Source organism: Notolepis coatsorum (assembly GCF_963971535.1).
Source record: "Notolepis coatsorum genome assembly, chromosome: 8".
In the NCBI taxonomy this organism is placed as follows: Eukaryota; Metazoa; Chordata; class Actinopteri; order Aulopiformes; family Paralepididae; genus Notolepis; species Notolepis coatsorum.
In genome coordinates, this window is record NC_140172.1 from 142,540,193 (window position 1) to 142,561,752 (window position 21,560).

General features: G+C 41.4%; 1 protein-coding gene across 1 annotated transcript in view; it reads right to left on the minus strand.

The window, feature by feature from the left end:
* The window catches only part of LOC311233618 (uncharacterized protein), a gene marked incomplete at both ends in the record, with an annotated part of 33,656 nt that extends 12,315 nt beyond the window's left edge, over window positions 1–21,341 (minus strand). Inside the window, 4 exons of the mRNA XM_084320584.1 lie at window positions 4,030–4,316; window positions 4,403–4,508; window positions 7,225–7,882; window positions 21,281–21,341. Coding sequence (XP_084176710.1) covers window positions 4,030–4,316; window positions 4,403–4,508; window positions 7,225–7,882; window positions 21,281–21,341 — 1,112 coding nt within the window. The remainder of the gene's footprint in view (window positions 1–4,029; window positions 4,317–4,402; window positions 4,509–7,224; window positions 7,883–21,280) is intronic.
* Between the last annotated feature and the right edge of the window lie 219 nt (window positions 21,342–21,560).

Sequence of the window (21,560 nt, forward strand, 5' to 3'; positions counted from 1 at the left end):
TCTAAAAAATATATATACACATTTTGCAGAATGACAGCCGAAATTGTAGTGGAATTCATTCATCAAGGCCCTCTTGGGTCAGGCGGTCAATCAGAGGGTGCCTCGAAATGAAAATCAAACTAAGTGTAGATTCATACTTCTAATTTCATGGGAAATTGCTGTCTAAGGCCGAAAATGAACTGCCAATGGCTTTTAAAGAAATACAACTCTAAGTCTGCAGGCCTTGCTCCTCCCACTCAGACCTGGAGTTCAGTTAATCACATGGGAATAAACAACAGAGTCAAAAGAGAAGGTATTGAGACAGAGAGCTTAGTTTTCACTTTTGCTGTCGACTGCAATGTAACAATGGAGTTCACATGAGAAGATGAATATGAGGCAAAAGAAGTCTGCTTTTGATTACAGGATTCTCATTCACTTATTCAAACCTTTATTTAAGTCTCAGAAATCATTATTTACAATGATGTCAAGATACGCCGCAGATTTAAAATAAACAAGATGAAACACCTGATAGAAAATAAAGAATAATCAGTTAAAAGTTAAAACAGGTACATTCTGAACTTTAGAACTAACTTGTTGGATTTGAAGCATAATCCAGTAGATCTGGCTGTAGATCTGTAATAAATGATCAACCACAAGGGGGAGCCAGTTTACCTGACATCGACTGCTCTTGTGTAAGAGAATGATGTTCCTTAAAAAGACACTTTGCCAATCTTCAACTTCTTCTGTGGTTCTGTCGTGAGAAGGACATGTGATGATCAGTCATGTAGTTCTGTCGTGAGGAGGACATGTGATGAACAGCTTTGTGATAGAATAAAAAAAATGCACAGTGCATTTCCATAGCTGTGGATGAGTCCACTGACACCACTGAGAAGCCTATGTTCTGAAGAACCGTGTTCTGAAATGTTATTGCTAAAGATTGAGAAGATTGGATCAGTTGTACTTTCTTTTGGAATACTTGAAACCCTTTTTTTGTGGAATATTTTATGCTGCCCAGCCTCACCCAGACTCTACCTCCAGCGGCCCCCAGGTAATTGAGTTTGATACCCCTGACCTAAAGGAATGGAGCCAAATTGAACTCTTCATTCATACCAGATGGATACATAGATTTGAGCCGATGAATCCATACACATTCCCGTTGCAAAAGGAGTTGTTCATGGTTACCACGCCTTCTATTAAGAAATACCATCTCTAGACCTATGCACTTGAGGTCATTGATTTTATGATCCATTTCGTTAAAATGTCGTGCCACAGGGGAATTAATGTCGGCCCGCTTTATATTGCTTCTGTGTTCGTTCAATCTGATTTTTAATTTGCGGGATGTCTGTCCGATATAGTATTTTTTACATTGGCAGAATAATAAATATTTTATGTGTGGAATTACATGTTATTAGCGATCTGATCTTGTAATTCTTCCCGGTGTGGGAGTCGTGAAATGTGTTTGTTTTGATCATGTGGCTACAAGATGTACATGCTCTTCTACATGGGCAGCTTCCATAAATAAAAGGCTCTGGCCTTGAATACGAGTCCGCTCTAACTAGGCGGTCCTTCAGGTTAGTAGCCCTTTTATGCGTAAAGCGTGGAGGGTGTTGGAAGCGGTCATTTAAGGTTCTATCTGATGATAGAATGTGCCAGTGTTTCATGACTGTGGACTTAATAACGGAACTAAATGGATCATAAGGACATAATTGATGGTGCCTGGTGTTCTGTTTCTTTCTTTCTTACGGAATAGTTATTTTCTTTCAATTTGATTTACAGTGGCCATGGCAGAGTTAAGGCACTGCTTTGGGCCCTTTTCATCAAATCTTCCCAATATACTTTCACTTTCAGAGTGGAACTCCTCCTGAGAGCTACATATACGTTTGAGTCTGTATAATTGACTTACAGGGAGGCTTTTCTTTAAAGGCACCGGGTGGTGACTAGAAAACTGTAGGAGGTTGTTTTTATCCGTTGGTTTTCTGTAGATGGTTGCAGGGACGTGCACAGGACTTTAGAAAGGCAGGTGCCAGAAATCATAAAAGGGCAGTAATTAGTAAATGTAATGCGAGCGCGCGCAGCGCGCAAGCCCGATTTTTGGGGTTAATACAAGTCTATCATGGTACATTCAGTTTCACCGATAGATGTCACCAAAACTACATAGTGTCCCTTTAATAACACAATATGCGCTCCAGACCAACAGCTGCGAGAGAGAGAGAGAGAGAGAGAGAGAGCTGCGTGATTTTCCTGCACTAGCAGCAGCAGCAGACAGGGAGGGGCTGGCGACGTGTTTCACGAAAATATACAGTGCACTGCAAACCCGACATTTTATTTTGTTGGGCAAATACCTTACCTGATGTGTACTCTTGCTTTGTTTTAGTTGAAATAGTAACTGTAAAAAAAGAGGTCTCGACTCGAGTGTGAGGGCACTGTGAGCTCAACAACAGCTGGATATCAATTTCCTGTTCAGTGCACTGCTGGCCCTGCGCGGTTTACATGTCTCATTGATCATCCCCACCCACGTGCTATGCCTATGCGTAATAGGTCCAGGCTGGAAGGACCTATTATTTACGAGAGGGGTGGCTTTTCTCTCTCTTTCTTTACCTAATATTTAGATTCTATCGTGACATCTTTCATTTGGAAGGGCAGGGCAGTATATATATATGTGAAACTGTAAAAAAAAAAAAAAAAAAGAGGGTGGCATAAAAAGGGCACTTTCTAATGAGAAATGAAAAAGGCAGGTGCCCGGGCACCCCTTCACCCCTATGTATGCACGTGCCTGGATGGTTGTGGCGATTAGGTTATTAACTTTAGTTAGTTAGTTTTACGTCTAGGAAGTGAATGGATTCTCGGCTCTTTTCCATGCTGAAAGTGATGGATTCTACACAAGAGTTTAAATAGGACAAGAATGATGACAGTTCTACCTCGTTCCCTGACCAGACCATGAAATGATCATCGATAAATCAAACAAAGTATTTGATATGGGGTCTATATAACGTATTGTTGTAAATGAAGACGTCCTCCTCGAACTTTTCCATAAATAAACACGCATATGCGTGCGTATGCGGATCCCATAGCAGACCCATATTCCTGTTGGTAATAGGTATTTTCAAACATAAATACATTTCTATTCAGTGTAAATCTCATCAGTTCCATGATAAATTCATGTGGAGGTGTTTGGTCTGGGTGTTTACCTAGGAAATGGTTCAAAGCTTCTAGACCAAGGTTATAGTTAATGTTGGAATATAAGGAAGTAACGTCTAGGGTTACGAGAATATCACTGTCGCCAATATTTCTGACTAAATCTAGTTTAGATAGTCAGAGGTATCTTTTATATACAAGGGAAGTTACCAAACCAATGGTTGGATGTCTACAAACTTAGAGGCATTATCTGTGAGGGACCCTCTCCCTGAGATTATCAGTCGGAGTGGAGGGTCGTTTGGACATTTGTGCACCTTGGCTAAACCATAGATAACAGGTGGGATAGGGAACTCATCCACCAGGAATTTTGCTTCTTTTGCAGTGACCCATTTATTTTCTTCAGCTCTTTTGATTATCCGTTTCAATTCTAGGTTGTAGTTATTCCTGGGATTCAGCAATATTCTCTTATAATATTTGGTGTCAGTCAACATCTAGATGTATCCATTATAGAGATTCCACTGCCTTTGTCACAAGGCTTAATGGTGATATTTCTGTTCTTGGCTAGTTGGAACATTTCTTTTTTTATTGTAAACGAATCAATTAATGGTGTTGGAACAAACGACAGTCCCTTGGTCAGTACCTGTTTCTCAGTGTCAGTAAGAACGTGAGAAGAGAGGTTGAAGATGAGGGTGGTGGTGTCACCACTTGCGTTGGCCCCAATTCCTCCCTCTCCCTCTTCCTCCCCTTGCCCCTCTTTCCGCGCCGGGTGTGGGCCACATGTCGTGTGGGTCTTCCTGTTCTCTGTCGCGTAGCCTCTGCAAGGATCTTGTCGGGGGTCCGGGCTGTCTCCTCCCAAAAAAACAGCATTGTTGTGGAGCCTGTCCCTGGGATCGCTCGCTGCCAGAGGTGTCTGACCAGTCGCTGGGTGGATGGGTTTTCGTGGCACAGGGGCGCGGCCCGCGCGTCAGCCATGGGTAGACGCGGTCGTTCTTGTGGTCGGTGGTATCTCTTCTGAATTTGGAGAGTTTCATCTCCAGTATATCCTGTTTGTATTTGGTCATCTGGGCCCCGATGTCTTGGATAAGGGCTTCGTAGTCAGCTGTGTTGCAGGCGGCCTTGGTTTCCTCAAGCTGCTGTTCAATTGAGGATTTTACTGCGGGTAGCTCATGTTTGGTGTGTCTGATGATGAGCAACATCAAGTCCTGGTTGAGTATCAGTGGTTGAGTATCTCACACCATTTTTGGCTAAATTCTTGGTTCTCTCTCCCGATGGTCCGTTCCAGATGTACCCTCAGGCCTCTGGGGATCTCACCGGCCCTGTCGTGAGGAGGACGTGTGATGATCAGTCCTGTGGTTCTGTCGTGAGGAGGATATGTGATGATCAGTCCTGTGGTTCTGTTGTGAGGAGGACATGTGATGATCAGTCCTGTGACTCACTAACGTGTTCTGTGTCTCGAGAGCTCACAAGCACCCAGAGAAGTTCCTCTCTGAGACAACGAACACGTTGGTGAGTTACATGTCCGTTTATCACATGTCCTGCTCACAACAGAATGATCTGTGAAGTACTACTTTAATCAAGTCATGGGCTTTTAACCAAAGACTTCTATTATAGACTAAAGAATAAGAAAATTGAAATTAGTGTGAAAAATATGAAAATAGTTATGACAAGCAGGGGTTCTCACTCAAATATGTCTTTTATAGGTACCTTTTTGACTAAATATTCTGGCACAAAATGGACAACTAAACTGTTTCTCCTGCATGATGTCTCATGTGGGTCTGCAAGTTTCTTTTGTGTCTGAACCCTTCCCCACAAACTGAACTAAATGGCTTCTCTCCAGTATGACTTCTTGTGTGTCCCTTCAGATGAGACTTTTGTTTAAATCCTTTTCCACAATCTCTACAAATAAATGGCTTCTCTCCTGTATGACCTCTCATAGATCTTACAATGTCAGTATTTTCAGTCCATAACTAAATGTTTTCCACTTCTCATGTGTCTCTTCAAATGTCCTTTCTTACTGAACCCTTTTACACAAATTGAACAACTAAATGGTTTTGATTGAATTGATTGATTGAAAACTTTATTAACAGATTGCAGAATGGGTACAATACAGTACAGCTCAATACACACAATTGTTAAGGGGATGCAGACCAGAGAAAGACTTTCGTCTTGTTTACATCAGGGTCCCCCATTTTCAATTCATCAGGACATATATGACATACATGACATACAGATATTCAGTACTGCTACATCTATACATTTATGACATACCAGATTTGCAAATACAGTACTGTTTGTGATTCAGAAGGAGTTAAGAAAAGGGAGTATATACATTTGACGTAGAAACTGTACATTGGAGGAGGTTGGGTGGGGAGAAACACTGTATAAACAAGCAAAATTGTACATTGGACTGTTGACAAAAGCATACTAGGTAAGTGACTGTACATTGTAGGGGGTTGGGTTAGGACATTTACAGGGGCCAGTTTTGAATTGCAGTCTCCCGTAGGTGTCCCTTGAGAGTGGTTTTGAAAGTGGGTAGTGATCCACATTCCTTTACAGCTTTGGGTAGGGCGTTCCACATTGATGTGGCATAATTGCGAAACGTGTTTAGTCCCTTGTTTGAGCCGAATCTGGGTTTAACATGATTTGTGGAGCTCCCTCTGGTGTTGTGATCGTGGTATTCACTGACCTTTGGGAAGTATTTTGACATGTACATGTACATGGGTACCTGGTTTCTCTCCTGTGTGAGTCAGCATGTGTCTTTTCAGATCCCCTCTGGTTCTGAACCCTTTTCCACAGACCAAACAACTAAATGGCTTCTCTCCAGTATGAGTTTTCATGTGTCTTTTCAGAACACTGTCACTAATGAACGCTTTTCCACAGGCCGAACAACTAAATGGCTTCTCTCCAGTATGAGTTTGCATGTGTCTTTTCAGAGCACTTTCATTAATGAACCGTTTTCCACAAACCAAACAACTAAATGGCTTCTCTAAATGTTTTCTACTGCTCATGTGTCTCTTCAAATGTCCTTTCTCACTGAACCCTTTCCCACAAACTGAACAACTAAATGGCTTCTCTCCTGTGTGAGTCAGCCTGTGTTTTTTCAGATCCCCTCTGGTTCTGGACCCTTTCCCACAAACTGAACAAGTAAATGGCTTCTCTCCTGTGTGAATCAGCATGTGTCTTTTCAGATCCCCTCTGGTTCTGAACCCTTTTCCACAAACCGAACAACTAAATGGTTTCTCTCCTGTGTGAGTCATCGTGTGGGTCTTCAAATTTCCTTTCCAACTGAATCCTTTTCCACAAACTGAACAACTAAATGGCTTCTTTCCTGTATGAGTTTTCATGTGTCTTTTCAGAGCACTTTCATTAATGAAACGTTTTCCACAAACCAAACAACTAAAGGGTTTCTCTCTAGTATGACTTCTCAAGTGTACTGTCAGATTACATTTTTCACCAAATCTCTTGTGACACAGTGAGCAACTATAGGGCTTTTCCCCAGTATGAATTATCATATGTTTGCCCAAATATGAAATAGTAGTACATATCTTGCCACAAACAGTACATGTCCTGTGAATTTGAAAGTGAAGTTTTAAGCTCTCTGTGGGCTCTAAATGTTTTCCGCACAAACCACAATCACTAGGATGGACTCTAATATGGGATCCTAAAGAAGTCTTACTAGGAAAACATTTCCCACACACTTTACAGCTCCAAGTTTCAGATAGAATATGGTTTGATAATTTCACCTCATGGGACGAAACCACAGAACTCTTGAACTTGTTGCTGTTAAACAAACTCTGTCCTTTGTTGTTCCGTGTCTTCTTCAATGTCAGTAAACCTGGATTAGGTTCACTAGTCTCCTCCCACTCATCACTGTCATCAGTCTCAGTTCCAGAATAGTCTGAAGAGTGAAGCTGGTCATCTCTAGTTGGTTCTAAATCACCAGCTGGATCTAGGTTACTGGCTGGTTCTGATAGTCCACAGTCCTCTCCATCAGGTTCTGTTTTCATCTGTTCAGTTGAGGTGCTGGGTAAAGAGTAAGCCTCTCTGTTTCTCTCCCTCTGGGTTTGAAGAGTCTGGAAGGGCTGAGCGTTCGCTCGGTCATCTTCACACTTCACTGGGTGAACTGTGGTCTTGGAGAGATCAGCTTCTTCCAGCCCTTGATGTAGTTCATCTTTAATCTGTAGGAGCTCTGGGTCCTGGGTTGGGCTGAGCTGTGAGGACAGAGTATTCTCACCACCATGTTCATATTTCACAGGGTGTGAGGTCATCTTGGAGCAATCAGCCTCCTCTAGATCTTCAATTAGTTCCTCCTGTTCCTCTTTAATCTGTAGGGCCTCTGGGTCCTGGGTTTGGTTAAACCATGGGGACTGAGGTTTCTCTTCATCATGTTCACTTTTCAAAGAGACAGGATTGAATGTGAACCTTATGATATCAGCCTCCTCCAGACCTTGAAGCTGCTCTCCCTCCTGACTGGTCCAGAGTTCCTCCTGTTCCTCTTTAATCTGTAGGAGCTCTGGGTCCTGGGTTTGGTTAAACCATGAGGACTGAGGTTTCTCTTCATCATGTTCACTCTTCACAGAGACAGGGTTGAATGTGAACCTTATGATATCAGCCTCCTCCAGACCTTGAAGCTGCTCTCCCTCCTGACTGGTCCAGAGTTCCTCCTGTTCCTCTTTAATCTGTAGGAACACCGGCTCCTCCTGGCTCAGACTGGGGCTCCTCTCCCGCTGCTCAGGGGGAACCTCCTCTACAGAGAGCTGTGGAGGGTCTAGAGAGGAAAAGTGTATTTAAGAATCAGAAACACTTAATGACGTGGTATACAGTACCTACAAGCAATTTGCATTGATGCAGCAACAGACCAACACTAAACTCAGACACAGGACTACAGATGAACATCTGCCATTGACACTAATAGTTTCCCTATTGCCCAGGGCAAGTCAAATAAATATTAGGGCAGGTGTAGTTTGCCTTCTGGTTGCACCCGAGTGTGCTTTGTGTGCGTGTGCGCTTAGTGCTTAGCCTACGTGTGTGCGCATGGGGCCATTGGGTGGGGCCGGGGGACAAATACACTGGAGGAAAGTAACCCAGCTCAGCACTGCCCAAATTATATCATCACTATTGCCTGTTTGAAGGATATCATCCTCAAACACATATACACCACCTACACGCCCATTCTCAGTCCTTGCCCCACAATGGTGGAATGAACTACCCACCCCAGTTAGGACAGCCGAATCCCGTCCAATCTTTCGCCGTCGACTAAAGACGCACATCTTCAACCATTATCTGAAATAAAATAAAATAAATAAAATAAAATAAATCTAACCCTAACTAACCTTACTGTCATGCACTTGTCCTAATAAACTAACCTACACTGTAACACGCAACATTTTGATGAATATTGTTACTCAGCTGATAGAGTTGTATCCTTCCTGATGACCTGTCGTACAGAACTTGTAAGTCGCTTTGGATAAAAGCGTCAGCTAAATGACTAAATGTAAATGTGAATGTAAATGCCTTGTAGAATTCCACACATAAGAAAGAAAGATACTGGGATGAATAAACAAAATATTTATGTTTTATATTTATGCAATAAATAAATATGAATCTCCATATATGAAATAGAACATTTAGATCAGCGTTTCCGTTAGCCGGTAATTAACGGTATTTGACCGGCAAAATCTGGTGAAGTCCGACATATCTAATCTCTCCGGTCATAATGTCCGGTGAAAATAATTCCCTCTAAACACAATTAGATTATTTGAATTGTATTAAAATAGGCTAAAATTAAATAGCCTATGCGATGAACGAAACAATCATTACATTTGTCGTTGCTTCACCAAGCAGCCGGTCAATGACATCCTGTGTCAGCGAGCTGGCAGCTGATATATTTACGTGAAGCATGGCTTGGCAGGGTGCAGTACTCCAATTCAGCCATTGGCAATTCAGCTGTTGGGTGGGGGCGCTGCTGACACCGCTGCTCTGCTCTGTCTGCTCCAATGCTCCGTGCTTCACGTAAATATATCAGCAGCCAGCTCGCTGACACAGGATGTCATTGACCGGCTGCTTGGTGAAGCAACGACAAATGTAATGATTGTTTCGTTCATCGCATAGGCTATTTAATTTTAGCCTATTTTAATACAATTCAAATAATCAAATTGTGCTTAGAGGGAATTATTTTCACCGGACATTATGAGCAGCAGCACCAAGTCGTTGGGAGGTGGAGATATACATCACGGCGCAAACCCACGATAATGTTGCCGTCTCTCTGCCAAATTTCTCAGTTCTTCGCTTGATATAATTAATACAAATGTCCAATATAACGGAATTCGTTAGCTCATAAAAATGTGATTATAACAGACTGCTGTTTATTAAGGTCGGGCAGACTGCCCACCGACACCTCAAGTCGGCAGCAGCACGCAGTCTCGAGGGACTTATTTTATTTGGAATATATTAATGACTGTATATACGCAAAAGTAGTCTAGTTTTAAGTTAAAATATTATAAATGCCTTGATGATGTCATTCTTTATATAGGCCTATCAATTGTTTTTAAGCTCAATAAACTCTGACCGGAATTTATCCCATTTGTCCGGTAGATTGAAATCTACCGGACACTCAGACCTGCAAAAAAAAATTCCAACGGAAACCCTGATTTAGATAAGGTGCTACTGAGATGTTTTGGTGAGTTCTTTGTTTTTTTGTGGAAGTAGCCCTTCTTAAAAATGCATGAACATTCACTGATAATTGGTCTGTAGTGGAGTCTACAAGTACAAGGTCTACATTGCCGGACCTTGTAGACTGACATAATTCTGTGCATAGTTTAGTCTACACAGGCCATATTTCAAATAATCAAAATCTTACTTCATTCATCTTAAACATTCTTGATTTGGGGGATTGGTAGTTCCCATGAAATCTGAAGTTGTTCAAACGACAACAGCGATCCACCTTGAATTAAATCACACAGCCGTGTTGGCTGCGTCACAGTCACGAAAGGGGCTACTTAATTCATTAATCCAATCCACTTTATTTATAGAGCACATTTAAAAACAACAAAGTTTACCAAAGTGCTGTACAAGTCCCACAACATAAGATAAAAAAATTATTAAAAAAAAAGAAAAATTATTTTTTTTTTATTCGAAGCTTCGAATTAAAATCGAAGCTCGGCCCGGAAGCTTCAATTGCCAAAAAAAAATTCGAAGGTCAGCCCTAGCATTTAGTATAATACACGTTGGGGGCTATTACCAGACTCCCAGGAATTACCCTAAAACCATACTTATATTCACCATGGTATAAAACGGGAATGTATGAATGAAACAATTATTTATTTTTCACATATTGAACGATAGATACTCAATGTCAAATGGGCAATAGTATTGTATCCATAGCTATAATATATAATATAGTTTTATAGCCCTGCAAACACAGCCACGTATTCCTATACTTTAGAACGCTGGCCTTTTAACCACACATTACACAGCGCCCTCTGGCGCTGATTGAGTTAATAACAAACACTGCACGGACTCTGGACCATGTATACCTCCATCACTATTACTACTAACATACACTGTAGCACTCAACACTTTGATGAACATTGTTACTCAGCTGATAAGAGTTGTACCGTTCCTGATGACTTGTCATACAGAACTTGTAAATCGCTTTGGATAAAAGCATCAGCTAAATGACTAAATGTAAATACTGTCTGATTGAATCCTGCCACTCACTACTGTTATCACTATTAGCACAACTACTAGCACTTTGTTCTATGTCCTATTATTATTACTAGGCCTAAAAAAATTATGGTTTGTTTCCGGTTGCCGACCGACCCTGCCGATTTAGGTGCGACCCAATATATTTTATGAGTTATTTTTTTTAAAGTTAAAAATATAATACAATTTTTCTTTTTTTCTATAAAGTTTCATAGAAATCTTAGTCAAACCTTTAGTATTATGGATGTTAAACATGCTGGCAGAGTACATGCATCCATGTAGTTGTGAACATTTTAATTAAATAAAGAAATTCCCTATCCATAGTCGCCGTGGGAAAGAATAAAATAAAAAAATGTAATCAAATAAATTCCCTACCTACCCATGGCATTAACTGACAACCAACAGGAAACAAACAATATTTTTTGTTATGCCCTACCTATCCTAAACACTGTTAGGACTATCTGACTCTAGCCCCTTTCGTGACTTTCGGTTTGCAAGCCTGGGGCTTTTGTGACCGCAGTCACTTCTTTATGTGATGCCACCACTTCAGAAAATACCAACCAAGCGTGAATGTGTGGATCACGTTGTGTCAAAAATATATCAGATATGAATTTCAAAGATACCCAGCCAGCGTACAATATGGGTTTAACACAGCTTTACGGTGGGGTCTGGAAGCTCGGAGTTGCTAATAAACAGTTTAAAATATTGTTACTCGACGAGTGGTACTTACTAGGGATGCACGATATTGATTTTTTGACACCGATACCGATAACTTTATGCTCCTCAAGCCGATAACCGATATTTATTGTATTATAATTTTTTTTTTAACTGTATATATATATATATATATATATATATATATTTTTTTTTTTATCAAATTTTTTTTTTTTAGTATTTATAAGCTCCGACGTCATCGGTACTGCTATCGGTACTCGAGAAATTATGGAGGTTTTTTTTGAGGAATTTAAACGTCGCAAACTAATCTTGCTGGTCGTTGTCTATTATCTCTCCTGCCTCTGTCTCTGCCTGCGAGCGGGCTCCCTCCCACACACACACACACACACACACTCACTCACACTCACTCACACGGGTGCTGCGCTGCCGACTCAGTACAGACAGCTCTGCTCTCATAATGGCGGAGAGAACGAAATGTTCAAAAGTCTGGGTCTATTTTACTAAAGTCGATGCCGACAACGCTCGTTGCCCCAAGTGCAACAAGACATTTGCCAGTAATGTATAAGCGCTGGTACTTGTCAATGTGGCTGGCGGGGAGATAACGTTAGCTCCGAGTAGAGTAATGGCTGACAATCCGGAGGTAAATAAACAAACGAGAGCTTCTGATTGGTGGTAAGAAGAAGAGGTGGGTGCAAGCCGTGGGACGTAATTGGCAGATCGACTGTCTGTCTCCGAATGTAACGTGACTACGTCACAGCCAAGAAAGGGAGCGCTCGATTTGTGAAAAACTCCCTGTTCCTAAACCACACGCTATCAGTTTTACCACAGTACTGGCAAAACGGGAGGAGGCTATAATAAAAACAAGCGCCCTTCATCCAAATCCACCCACACCGGATTTCTTTTAACCAAAAAATTTATTATATGTTATCGGAGCTATCAATAACGTTATCGAGTTTATCGGGATGACGTCATAATTGCTGATATCGGCCCGATAATTATCGTGCATCCCTAGTACTTACAGACCGAACGTCCATTTCCGCCGTTGGTGTCACAGCGCATGCGCACCAGGCAGCCTAATAGCGGCAGAAGGAGAAGACGCCATCTTGCCAGAGTTCGCTGTGAGTACCACTTGTTTTTCCTAACAATGTTTTAAACTGTTTATTAGCAACTCCGAGCTTCCAGACCCCACCGTAAAGCTGTGTTAAACCCATATTGTACGCTGGGTATCTTTGAAATTCATATCTGATATATTTTTGACACAACGTGATCCACACATTCACGCTTGGTTGGTATTTTCTGAAGTGGTGGCGTCACATAAAGAAGTGACTGCGGTCACAAAAGCCCCAGGCTTGCAAACCGAAAGTCACGAAAGGGGCTAATCTGACTCTTAATAACAAACACTGTTAGGACTGTCTGACTCTTAATAACAAACACTGTTAGGTAGGGATGGGTATCGTTAGGATTTTATCGATACTACTACTCTTATCGATACTGCTTAACGGTTCGGTACTTTATCGATACTCTTATCGGTTCTTTTTGGTTCTTTTTTTGCAAGAAAAAAAGACAATTAATTAAGAACAGAATCAACATTGCTTTATTATTTATAAATACAACTTTATAAATAAGTATTATAAATAAATATAATTTCTTCAGCAACAGCAGCAGCAATGTTCTTTTATATAACTTTATAAATAAATATAATAAATGAATATAATTTCTTCAGCAACAGCAGCAACAATGTTTTAAATGTGTCTGACTCTGAATTATAGACTTTTTATAATAAACAACAAATGCAAAAGGCTAACAGAACTGTGACACTCGTTCACCCTATCCTCTGTCATCCTTCCTCTAGCAGCTAGGGAGAAAGGACTTTGGGTGGTGGAGGGAGGTAGAGGGAAGGATGTGTGGTGGCCCTGGGCTCACTGGCCTGGGACACATTGGTGGCTGACGCCTCAGCTTGACGATCTATAAAAAGTTTAGATTGTAGTATTTGTAGCTAAACAATTATTTTGTTTATTAGCCTATTTGTAATAATTCGTTATTAGCCTAGGAAACTCCGTATCTTGGCTTACCGGCGGCAGTGGACGTGGATGCAGATGGAACACTGCGCGCAAGGCAGTCGAATACGCGCATTTCTGCACACTAATATCATATTTTGCCAACAGATGTTTTGATAAATTGCTCGTATTGCCACCCTTACTGGCAAATGTTTTGTTGCACTTGTGGCAACGTGCGTTGTATATCCATACTTTCTTTAGAACGCTTCGCTCTATCCGCCATCACGAGTCACGGTGCATGCAGACTCAGAGCTGTCTGTGTGCAGCGAGATGCTTCCAGCTGCAGCCGTTCAGACCAGCGCTGGGCTTGTATGTGCGGGGCTTGTAAGCGCTGGTCTGAACGGCTGCAGCTGGATACTATTGCGCTTCAGCACGGAGAACTTTCATTAAGGAGTACCCGTATGTAGCACTACTAGCGAGCGACTCGCGAGGAGTGTGTGTAATAATGACTCGCTGTGGCTCGCTTCTCGTGCAGAGACAGAGAGAGGATAGATCGTTTGCAACTTTTAAATAATAATAATAATAATAATAATAATTTCTCTAGAGTATCGATAGCAGTACCGAGGACGTCGGAGCTTATAAATACTCCGGTATTTTCTAATATAGTACCGGTTCCCGTTTAAAACCGGGGTCCGGGGGGCATCCCTACTGTTAGGACTGTCTGACTCTTAATAACAAACACTGTTAGGACTGTCTGACTCTTAATAACAAACACTGTTAGGACTGTCTGACTCTTAATAACAAACACTGTTAGGACTGTCTGACTCTTAATAACAAACACTGTTAGGACTCCGACTGTCTGACTCTTAATAACAAACACTGTTAGAACTGTCTGACTCTTAACACTTTCAGTGCCACGGACGACATCTCTTTTTATTAGGCCCCCCACTGAGTGCCCACAACGACAAATATCGTTTTATTTGTTTATTAGCGATCCGATTTCATATTTCATCAACCGAGTCTCCCGTTGGTACAGCAGCTCCTCCAGCAGCTCAGAATGGAAAAAAGCACCCCCTATCGTCTATCCCTGTGTAACTGCAGGTCAGTCGCTTTGACTGACCTGGGATCAGTCGATATGTAGAGGCGGAGCCAGCTGGCTCCTTGAGCTGGCAAGCTGTCTGCTCAACATGGAAGTCATCGCGGGACGGGAATCAGCCTGGAATATATATTCACAGTAGCCAATACTCAATCAATAAGTGTGATCGATATTTGGAATGGCGATCAGGAATTGGAATGATCTTTTTGGAGAACATCTGATCTGAGGTAAGGAATCTATTTGACCAGTCTTGGGATAATCGGAGTTGTATTCGGGGCTGTCTTAAATGCTTCGAAGCTTCGAACGTTCGATTCGATGGCACAAGCTTCGAACATTAAAAAAAAATCGAAGTTTAAAAAAAATTAAATAAAAAAATAATTCAAAAAAAAAAAAAAAAAAAAAATTACTTCGATTTGTGTGTGTAGGTGTGTGTGTGTGTGTAGGTGTGTGTGTGTGTGTGTGTGTGTGTGTGTGTGTGTGTGTGTGTGTGTGTGTGTGTGTGTGTGTGTGTGTGTGTGTGTGTGTGTGAACTACCCATCCCAGTTAGGACAGCCGAATCCCGTCCAATCTTTCGCCGTCGACTAAAGACTCACTTCTTCAACCATTATCTGAAATGATAAAAAAAAATTTAAAATCTAACCGTGACTAACCTTACTGTCATGCACTTGTCCTAATAAACTAACCTACACTGTAACACGCAACACTTTGATGAACATTGTTACTCAGCTGATAGAGTTGTACCCTTCTTGCTGTCTTGTCGTACAGAACTTGTAAGTCGCTTTGGATAAAAGCGTCAGCTAAATGACTAAATGTAAGTGTGTGTGTGTGTGTGTGTGTGTGCGCGCGCACACCTTGTAGAATTCCACACATAAGAAAGAAAGATACTGGGATGAATAAACAAAATAGGAAATAAAATGTAGAAATGCATGCAATACATAAATAAATAAATATGAATCTCCATATATGAAATATAACTAGGCCTGCCACGATAACACATTTTGCTGGGCGATTAATTGCCCCCGAAAATATCGCGATAAGCGATATTATTGCGACCGGTTAGAGAATTTTTTTTTTGAGAAATTTATTTCCCAAAACTTTTATTTTGAAGCCCACCGCTCCGTCTTTTCCGGTGTTTAAGACTTTTATTTTGAAGCCCACCGACCGGACCGGAAGTATTGTTGTGATTATTTCAGGTACTTTTTGGGTACCAGAAAAGTCACGTGAAACACTGCAGACCACTGAATAGAGACGCGTCTCTAGGATTTCATAATCATTATGTTTGCAGCAGGCACAAGTGCAATAAACAAAGGATACAGTCACTGTGTATTCTGCCTCATTTATTGATTAAACAAAACCGACATCAACACAATTTGCCACCGAGCGGAGAGTTTAGTCTCGCAAAAAGATCGCTGACTTGTTAAGGCTTGTTGTTAGGTTAGGTGCTAATGTTGTGCTAGCGTTTTAGCATGGCTATCGTACATAGCGTGATCAATATAACTCGCTATTGATTGTTTGTATGAGTAACGTTAATGCTAGTAGAATAGACACAACGTGAGGTAATCACCATCCATTTTAAACCGGTTATTACCTAATGCTAACGTTAGCAAATAGACGCGACTGGTAACGTTACAGCTTGTTAGCCTAATGCTCGTTAACGTTAGCATAGACAGCCTAGCTAACGTTAACGCTTGTAGAATAGACACAATGAGAGGTAACGTTAGCGTTAGCAGAATAGACACAACGAGGGTCTCGTTAATGTTGTTATTGATTGATTGATTGAAAACTGTGTTTACTCTGTTTGTATGAGTAACGTTAATGCTAGTAGAATAGACACACGGAGCTCCTGTGCTGTGCTCTAGTAAAGCCAGCGGCCCGCCTCCCAACACGGACAGTGACTGACAAGGGGCACTGGGTCCGCCTCATTAAAACAAACGCGCAAATAGCAATTAATCGCGCCCGTCAAAATCATTGCATTCATTTTAATTATCGCTGCAATTAATCGATTTATTGCTTATCGCGGCAGGCCTAAATATAACATTTAGATAAGGTGCTACTGAGATGTTTTGGTGAGTTCTTTGTTTTTTTGTGGAAGTTGCCCTTCTTAAAAATGCATGAACATTCACTGATAATTGGTCTGTAGTGGAGTCTACAAGGTCTACATTGCCGGACCATGTAGAATCCGGACCTTGTAGACTGACATAATTCTGTGCATAGTTTAGTCTACACAGGCCATATTTCAAATAATCAAAATCTTACTTCATTCATCTTAAACATTCTTGATTTGGGGGATTGGTAGTTCCCATGAAATCTGAAGTTGTTCAAACGACAACAGCGATCCACCTTGAATTAAATCACACAGCCGAGTGAAACCTTGTTGGATGAGTCAGTCACAAAAGGGGCTACTTAATTAATTAATCCAACCCACTTTATTTATAGAGCACATTTAAAAACAACAACGTTTACGAAAGTGCTGTACAAGTCCCACAACATAAGATACAAAAAAAAAAAAAAAAAAAAATTAAAAAAAAAATTAAAAAAAAAAAAGAAAAGAAATTTTTTTTTTTTCGACGCTTCGAATTAAAATCGAAGCTCGGCCCCGAAGCTTCGATTGCCAAAAAAAGCTTCGAAGGTCAGCCCTAATTCGCTGAGATCTCAGCGTTTGCCCTATGTGTGATGTGTCTCTGTGTGCGCGATCGCTGATGAGGAAATCAGAGAATCGATTTTTCAGCTCGCGTATCTAGCGTGCATACGTACACATACTATCGATCAGGGTTCGAAATTAACGGGGGCTTGGGGCAAAATGCCCTCGAAAATTGACCAAATGCCCTCGAAAATCAGTTAAGGGGGGCAATAAAAGCCCCCGACAGTTTACTAATTATATATATAATTATATGCTCTACAGTGCGAGCATTTCCCTCGTATTTGGCCCTAATAATATGTGTGTGTGCGAACCGGAAAAATCATTTACTTGCAGAGTGAAGATTACAAAACAGCTCCGCTGTTAATGGTTAAGAAACTGGACTGAAATTCATTTTTTGGGTGGAATGCAAGGAGGGAGGGAGGCGGGGCCTGCTGCGTGTTACAGGGTGCTTGAGAGGTGCGAACACAGACAGACAGAGAGCTCTGCTTTTCAGCAAGCATGCATAGTGCTGTGTAACATTAAGTTACACCGCTATCTTAACGTTAGCAAGCTAAGCATCTGCATAGCACGACCTGTGTAACGTTAAGTAACTTGTGTTCGGCGGGGAAAGACCGTTCCATTTGTAACACAACTCCAAAGAATAACATCCAAATGATCCTGATGCGCATTTCCTTCATTCCACAGCGCTGAGCGCGCAACGTATTTCATTGATCGATCTGACAACAACACAACTTGCCCTCAGGGACAATCATATTTAATCTATTGTATATTATTTACAGATAATTGAAGGTACCTCAAAACATGAAACTAAGCCATGTCACACATCGTGTGTGTGTTACTTGAACAATTGTCACTCTGCTCCTAAATTTCTGTGTGCTCCTAAATTTGTATTAACATTTTATTTAGGAGCACATGTGCTCCTTGGGAAAAAGGTTAGCGTAGAGCCCTATATATGGAGACATTAACATTACGTTATCAAACATAGGGACTAAGACTGTAAAAAAAAGTGTCAACAATGTTTTATAATCTTTATGTTAATTTTCATTATAAAAATGTTGTGCCCCCGAAATACAAAAAAAAGCCCCCGAAAATCAATTAAGGGGGGCAAAAAAAGCCCTTGAATTTTTTTTTTTAATTTCTAACCCTATCGATAATCTAGCGTTTATTTGAAAACGATTCATAAATAGGCCGAAAAATTACAAGGTTTGTGTATTCTAGAATATTCCAGTAAACGTCTTTTATCATGGAATCTTTATATTTTCCTTGAAAACGAGGGCTTTTCAAAATGCTATAAAACGAAAACGAACCGATAAAAAAACAATCTGCTTCGACAATGTTGACTGGAAAACGAGTCATTGATAAGCGACGGGCAGATTAGACACATAGCCATAATTTAAAACATAGATTAGGCGTTTTTAATGCTAACATTGAAGTGGATGGTGGGCATTCAACCGGTAAATCAAGGTTAAGCAAGGGCTCTGAAAGTGTTAATAACAAACACTGTTACGACTGTCTGACTCTTAACAAACATTGCACGGATTCTGGACCATGTATACCACCATCACTATTACTACTGTCTGATTGAATCCTGCCACTCACTACTGTTATCACTATTAGCATAACTATTTGCACTTTGTTCCATGTTCTATTATTATTACTACCTATCCTACCTGTGACAGAAATTACATGTCAATTGTGTTGTGGGTTTTCAATGCAAAAACAATGGAGGGCTCAACATCAGCTTGGTGATGTGAGCTAGCCTACAGGCCAATACAAATTAAGTAGCCATCTTGTTTTGTTCTAATCCCTCAAAGAAGACTTGGTTAACTAGGTGAATGAATGAATGAATGAAAACTTTATTTAACAGATTGCAGAATGGGTACAATACAGTACGGCTCAATACATACAATTGTTAAGGGGATGCAGACCTGAGAAAGACGTTTGTCTTGTTTCCATCAGGGTCCCCCATTTTCAATTCATATAGACATTTATGACATACACAACATACATGACATTTATGGTATAGGGACATATAGGTATTTAGTACTGATACATTTGTGACATAAACGGTATTCCAATATACAGTACTGTTACCCCTAGATCCTGACAGAGTATATACATATGATGGGGAGGGGACTGTACATTAGGAGGGGGTGGGTGGGTGGGAGAGAAATATACATACGGCGGGGAGGGAATATACATGCGGTGGGGAGGAGACTGTCTATTAGGAGGTGGTGGGGGTTTTGGGCATTTACGGTGGCCAGTTTCGAATTGCAGCCTCCCGTAGGTGCTCTTTAAGAGCGGTTTTGAATGTGGGCAGGGATTCACATTCCTTTACAGCTTTGGGTAGGGCGTTCCACATTGTTGTGGCATAATTGCAAAACGTGTGTAGTCCCTTGTTTGAGCCGAATCTGGGTTTAACATGATTTGTTGAGCTTCCTCTGGTGTAGTGGTTGTGGTATTCACTGACCTTTGGGAAGTATTTTGACATGTACATGGGCACCCCGGTCGTATAGTGCATCTTGTAGACCAGGCCCATTGCAAGTTGCTGTACTCTGTCGTCTACTCTAAGCCATCCTAGGTTGTCAAAGTGGGCAGGGGTGAGGTGGGTTCTGGGGTTCAGGTCAAGTAGTAGTCTGACCAGTTTGTTTTGTGATGTTTGTAATTTTGTTTTAAGCGCCTTTGAGGTGCTTTGGTACCATGAGGTGCACGCATAGTCATAGTACCCTTGAATGAGTGCTCCTGCCAGAGTCTTCAGGGTATTCTTGTTTACCAGAGAGGGGATCCGGTACAAGAATCTAGTTCGTTGGTTGACTTTTTTTATTACATTGGATGCCATTTTGTCACAGGAAAGATTTGCCTCTAGGATGGAACCCAGGTAGGTAATTTCGTCTTTCCTTGTGACAATATTGTCACCCACTGTAACTGAGAAGCCGTCGGTCTTGCTGAGTTTGTTATTTGAACCGAAGAGAATGGACTCCGTTTTGCCCATGTGTAATGATAGTTTGTTATCAGCGAGCCATATGCAGATTTTGCCTAGTTCCGAGCTGAGGGTTTTCTCAACCTGCAACTTGTTCTTGTCAGCAAACAGGAACAAGTTGCAGTCACAGGCTGACTACATGTAATTTGCATAAATTAGGAAGAGTAGCAGTCCTAGTATGCTTCCTTGTGGAACACCACAGCTCACTGTGAGGGGGGGGGATAGAGTACCGTTTACCTCTACCATCTGTTCTCTACCCTCCAGGTAGGATTGCATCCAGCTCACTGATAAGCTATCAAAACCAATTGCTTTTAGGTAATTAAAATGTCACCAAATACCCAACTATTTTAATTCAAGCGTTTTCGAGACCATAATAGTGGCAACAACAACCCCTGAACATGGTGCAACGACATCCAGGACTCTGAGTACAGAACACATACATTCTAAAGGTCCTCGCCCCACAATGGTGGAACAAACTTCCCACGACAGTTAGGACAGCCGAACGCCGCGTTATTTCTAAACCAAGCCGCATTTCTCGGAGACGCTCTCTGATTGGCCGACGCCTGTTTCTACACTGGTTAAGCTTAGGCACTAGTTTCGAACTTGGTTAAGGTTGGAGTTTGTCTTAGAGCGTGACGGCAAGTTCTTTCGACGGTTAAGCTTAGGCACTCTTTCGAAGTTGGTTAAGGTTCGAGTTTGTCTTAGAGCATGGCGATAGAACGCCAGGTAGTTTGCAGGCTGTTCGACGCGGAAATGGGCAAAGGCACAGCTCGTCACGCGATTGGGCAAACATGTCAGTGGCCAATCAGAGAGCGTCAGTCAGTGCCAATCAGAGAGCGTCTGCCAGAAATGCGGCTAGGTTTAGAAATAACGCCCGAAAGGCGACCAATCTTTCACCGTAGAGATTGTTTTTAACCAACTTAATACAACTACGATGAAGCCAACGACAAATATCCACTAGTGGACAATAAAGTTGTACAATTCTAAAATTCAAATGTTAATGAATGGAAGTAACAGAGGCCAACGTGACTCGTCTCGTTGTTCTTGGATCATATTAACTTGAGATCACAAACCTGTTTTGTGTGTCTTCATCTCAGGCTTCAGACCATCCAGCTGTTGATCAATCTCCTTCATGCTCTTCTATGGTTCTTTCTCAGCAGCTGCATCTCAGTCGATCGTTGGCTCAGTATTTGTACTTTCAATACTTTTTCAAAGCATCAACGGAGCTACTAGCTAGTTAGCTTCGAAGCTAAAACCATTAGCGTGCTATGTTTTACGCACACGAGTGTGACGTCACGTGTGCGCCCGAGCTTCTTCTTTTGGGGGTTTTACGGCGGTCGGCCACCAATTGTT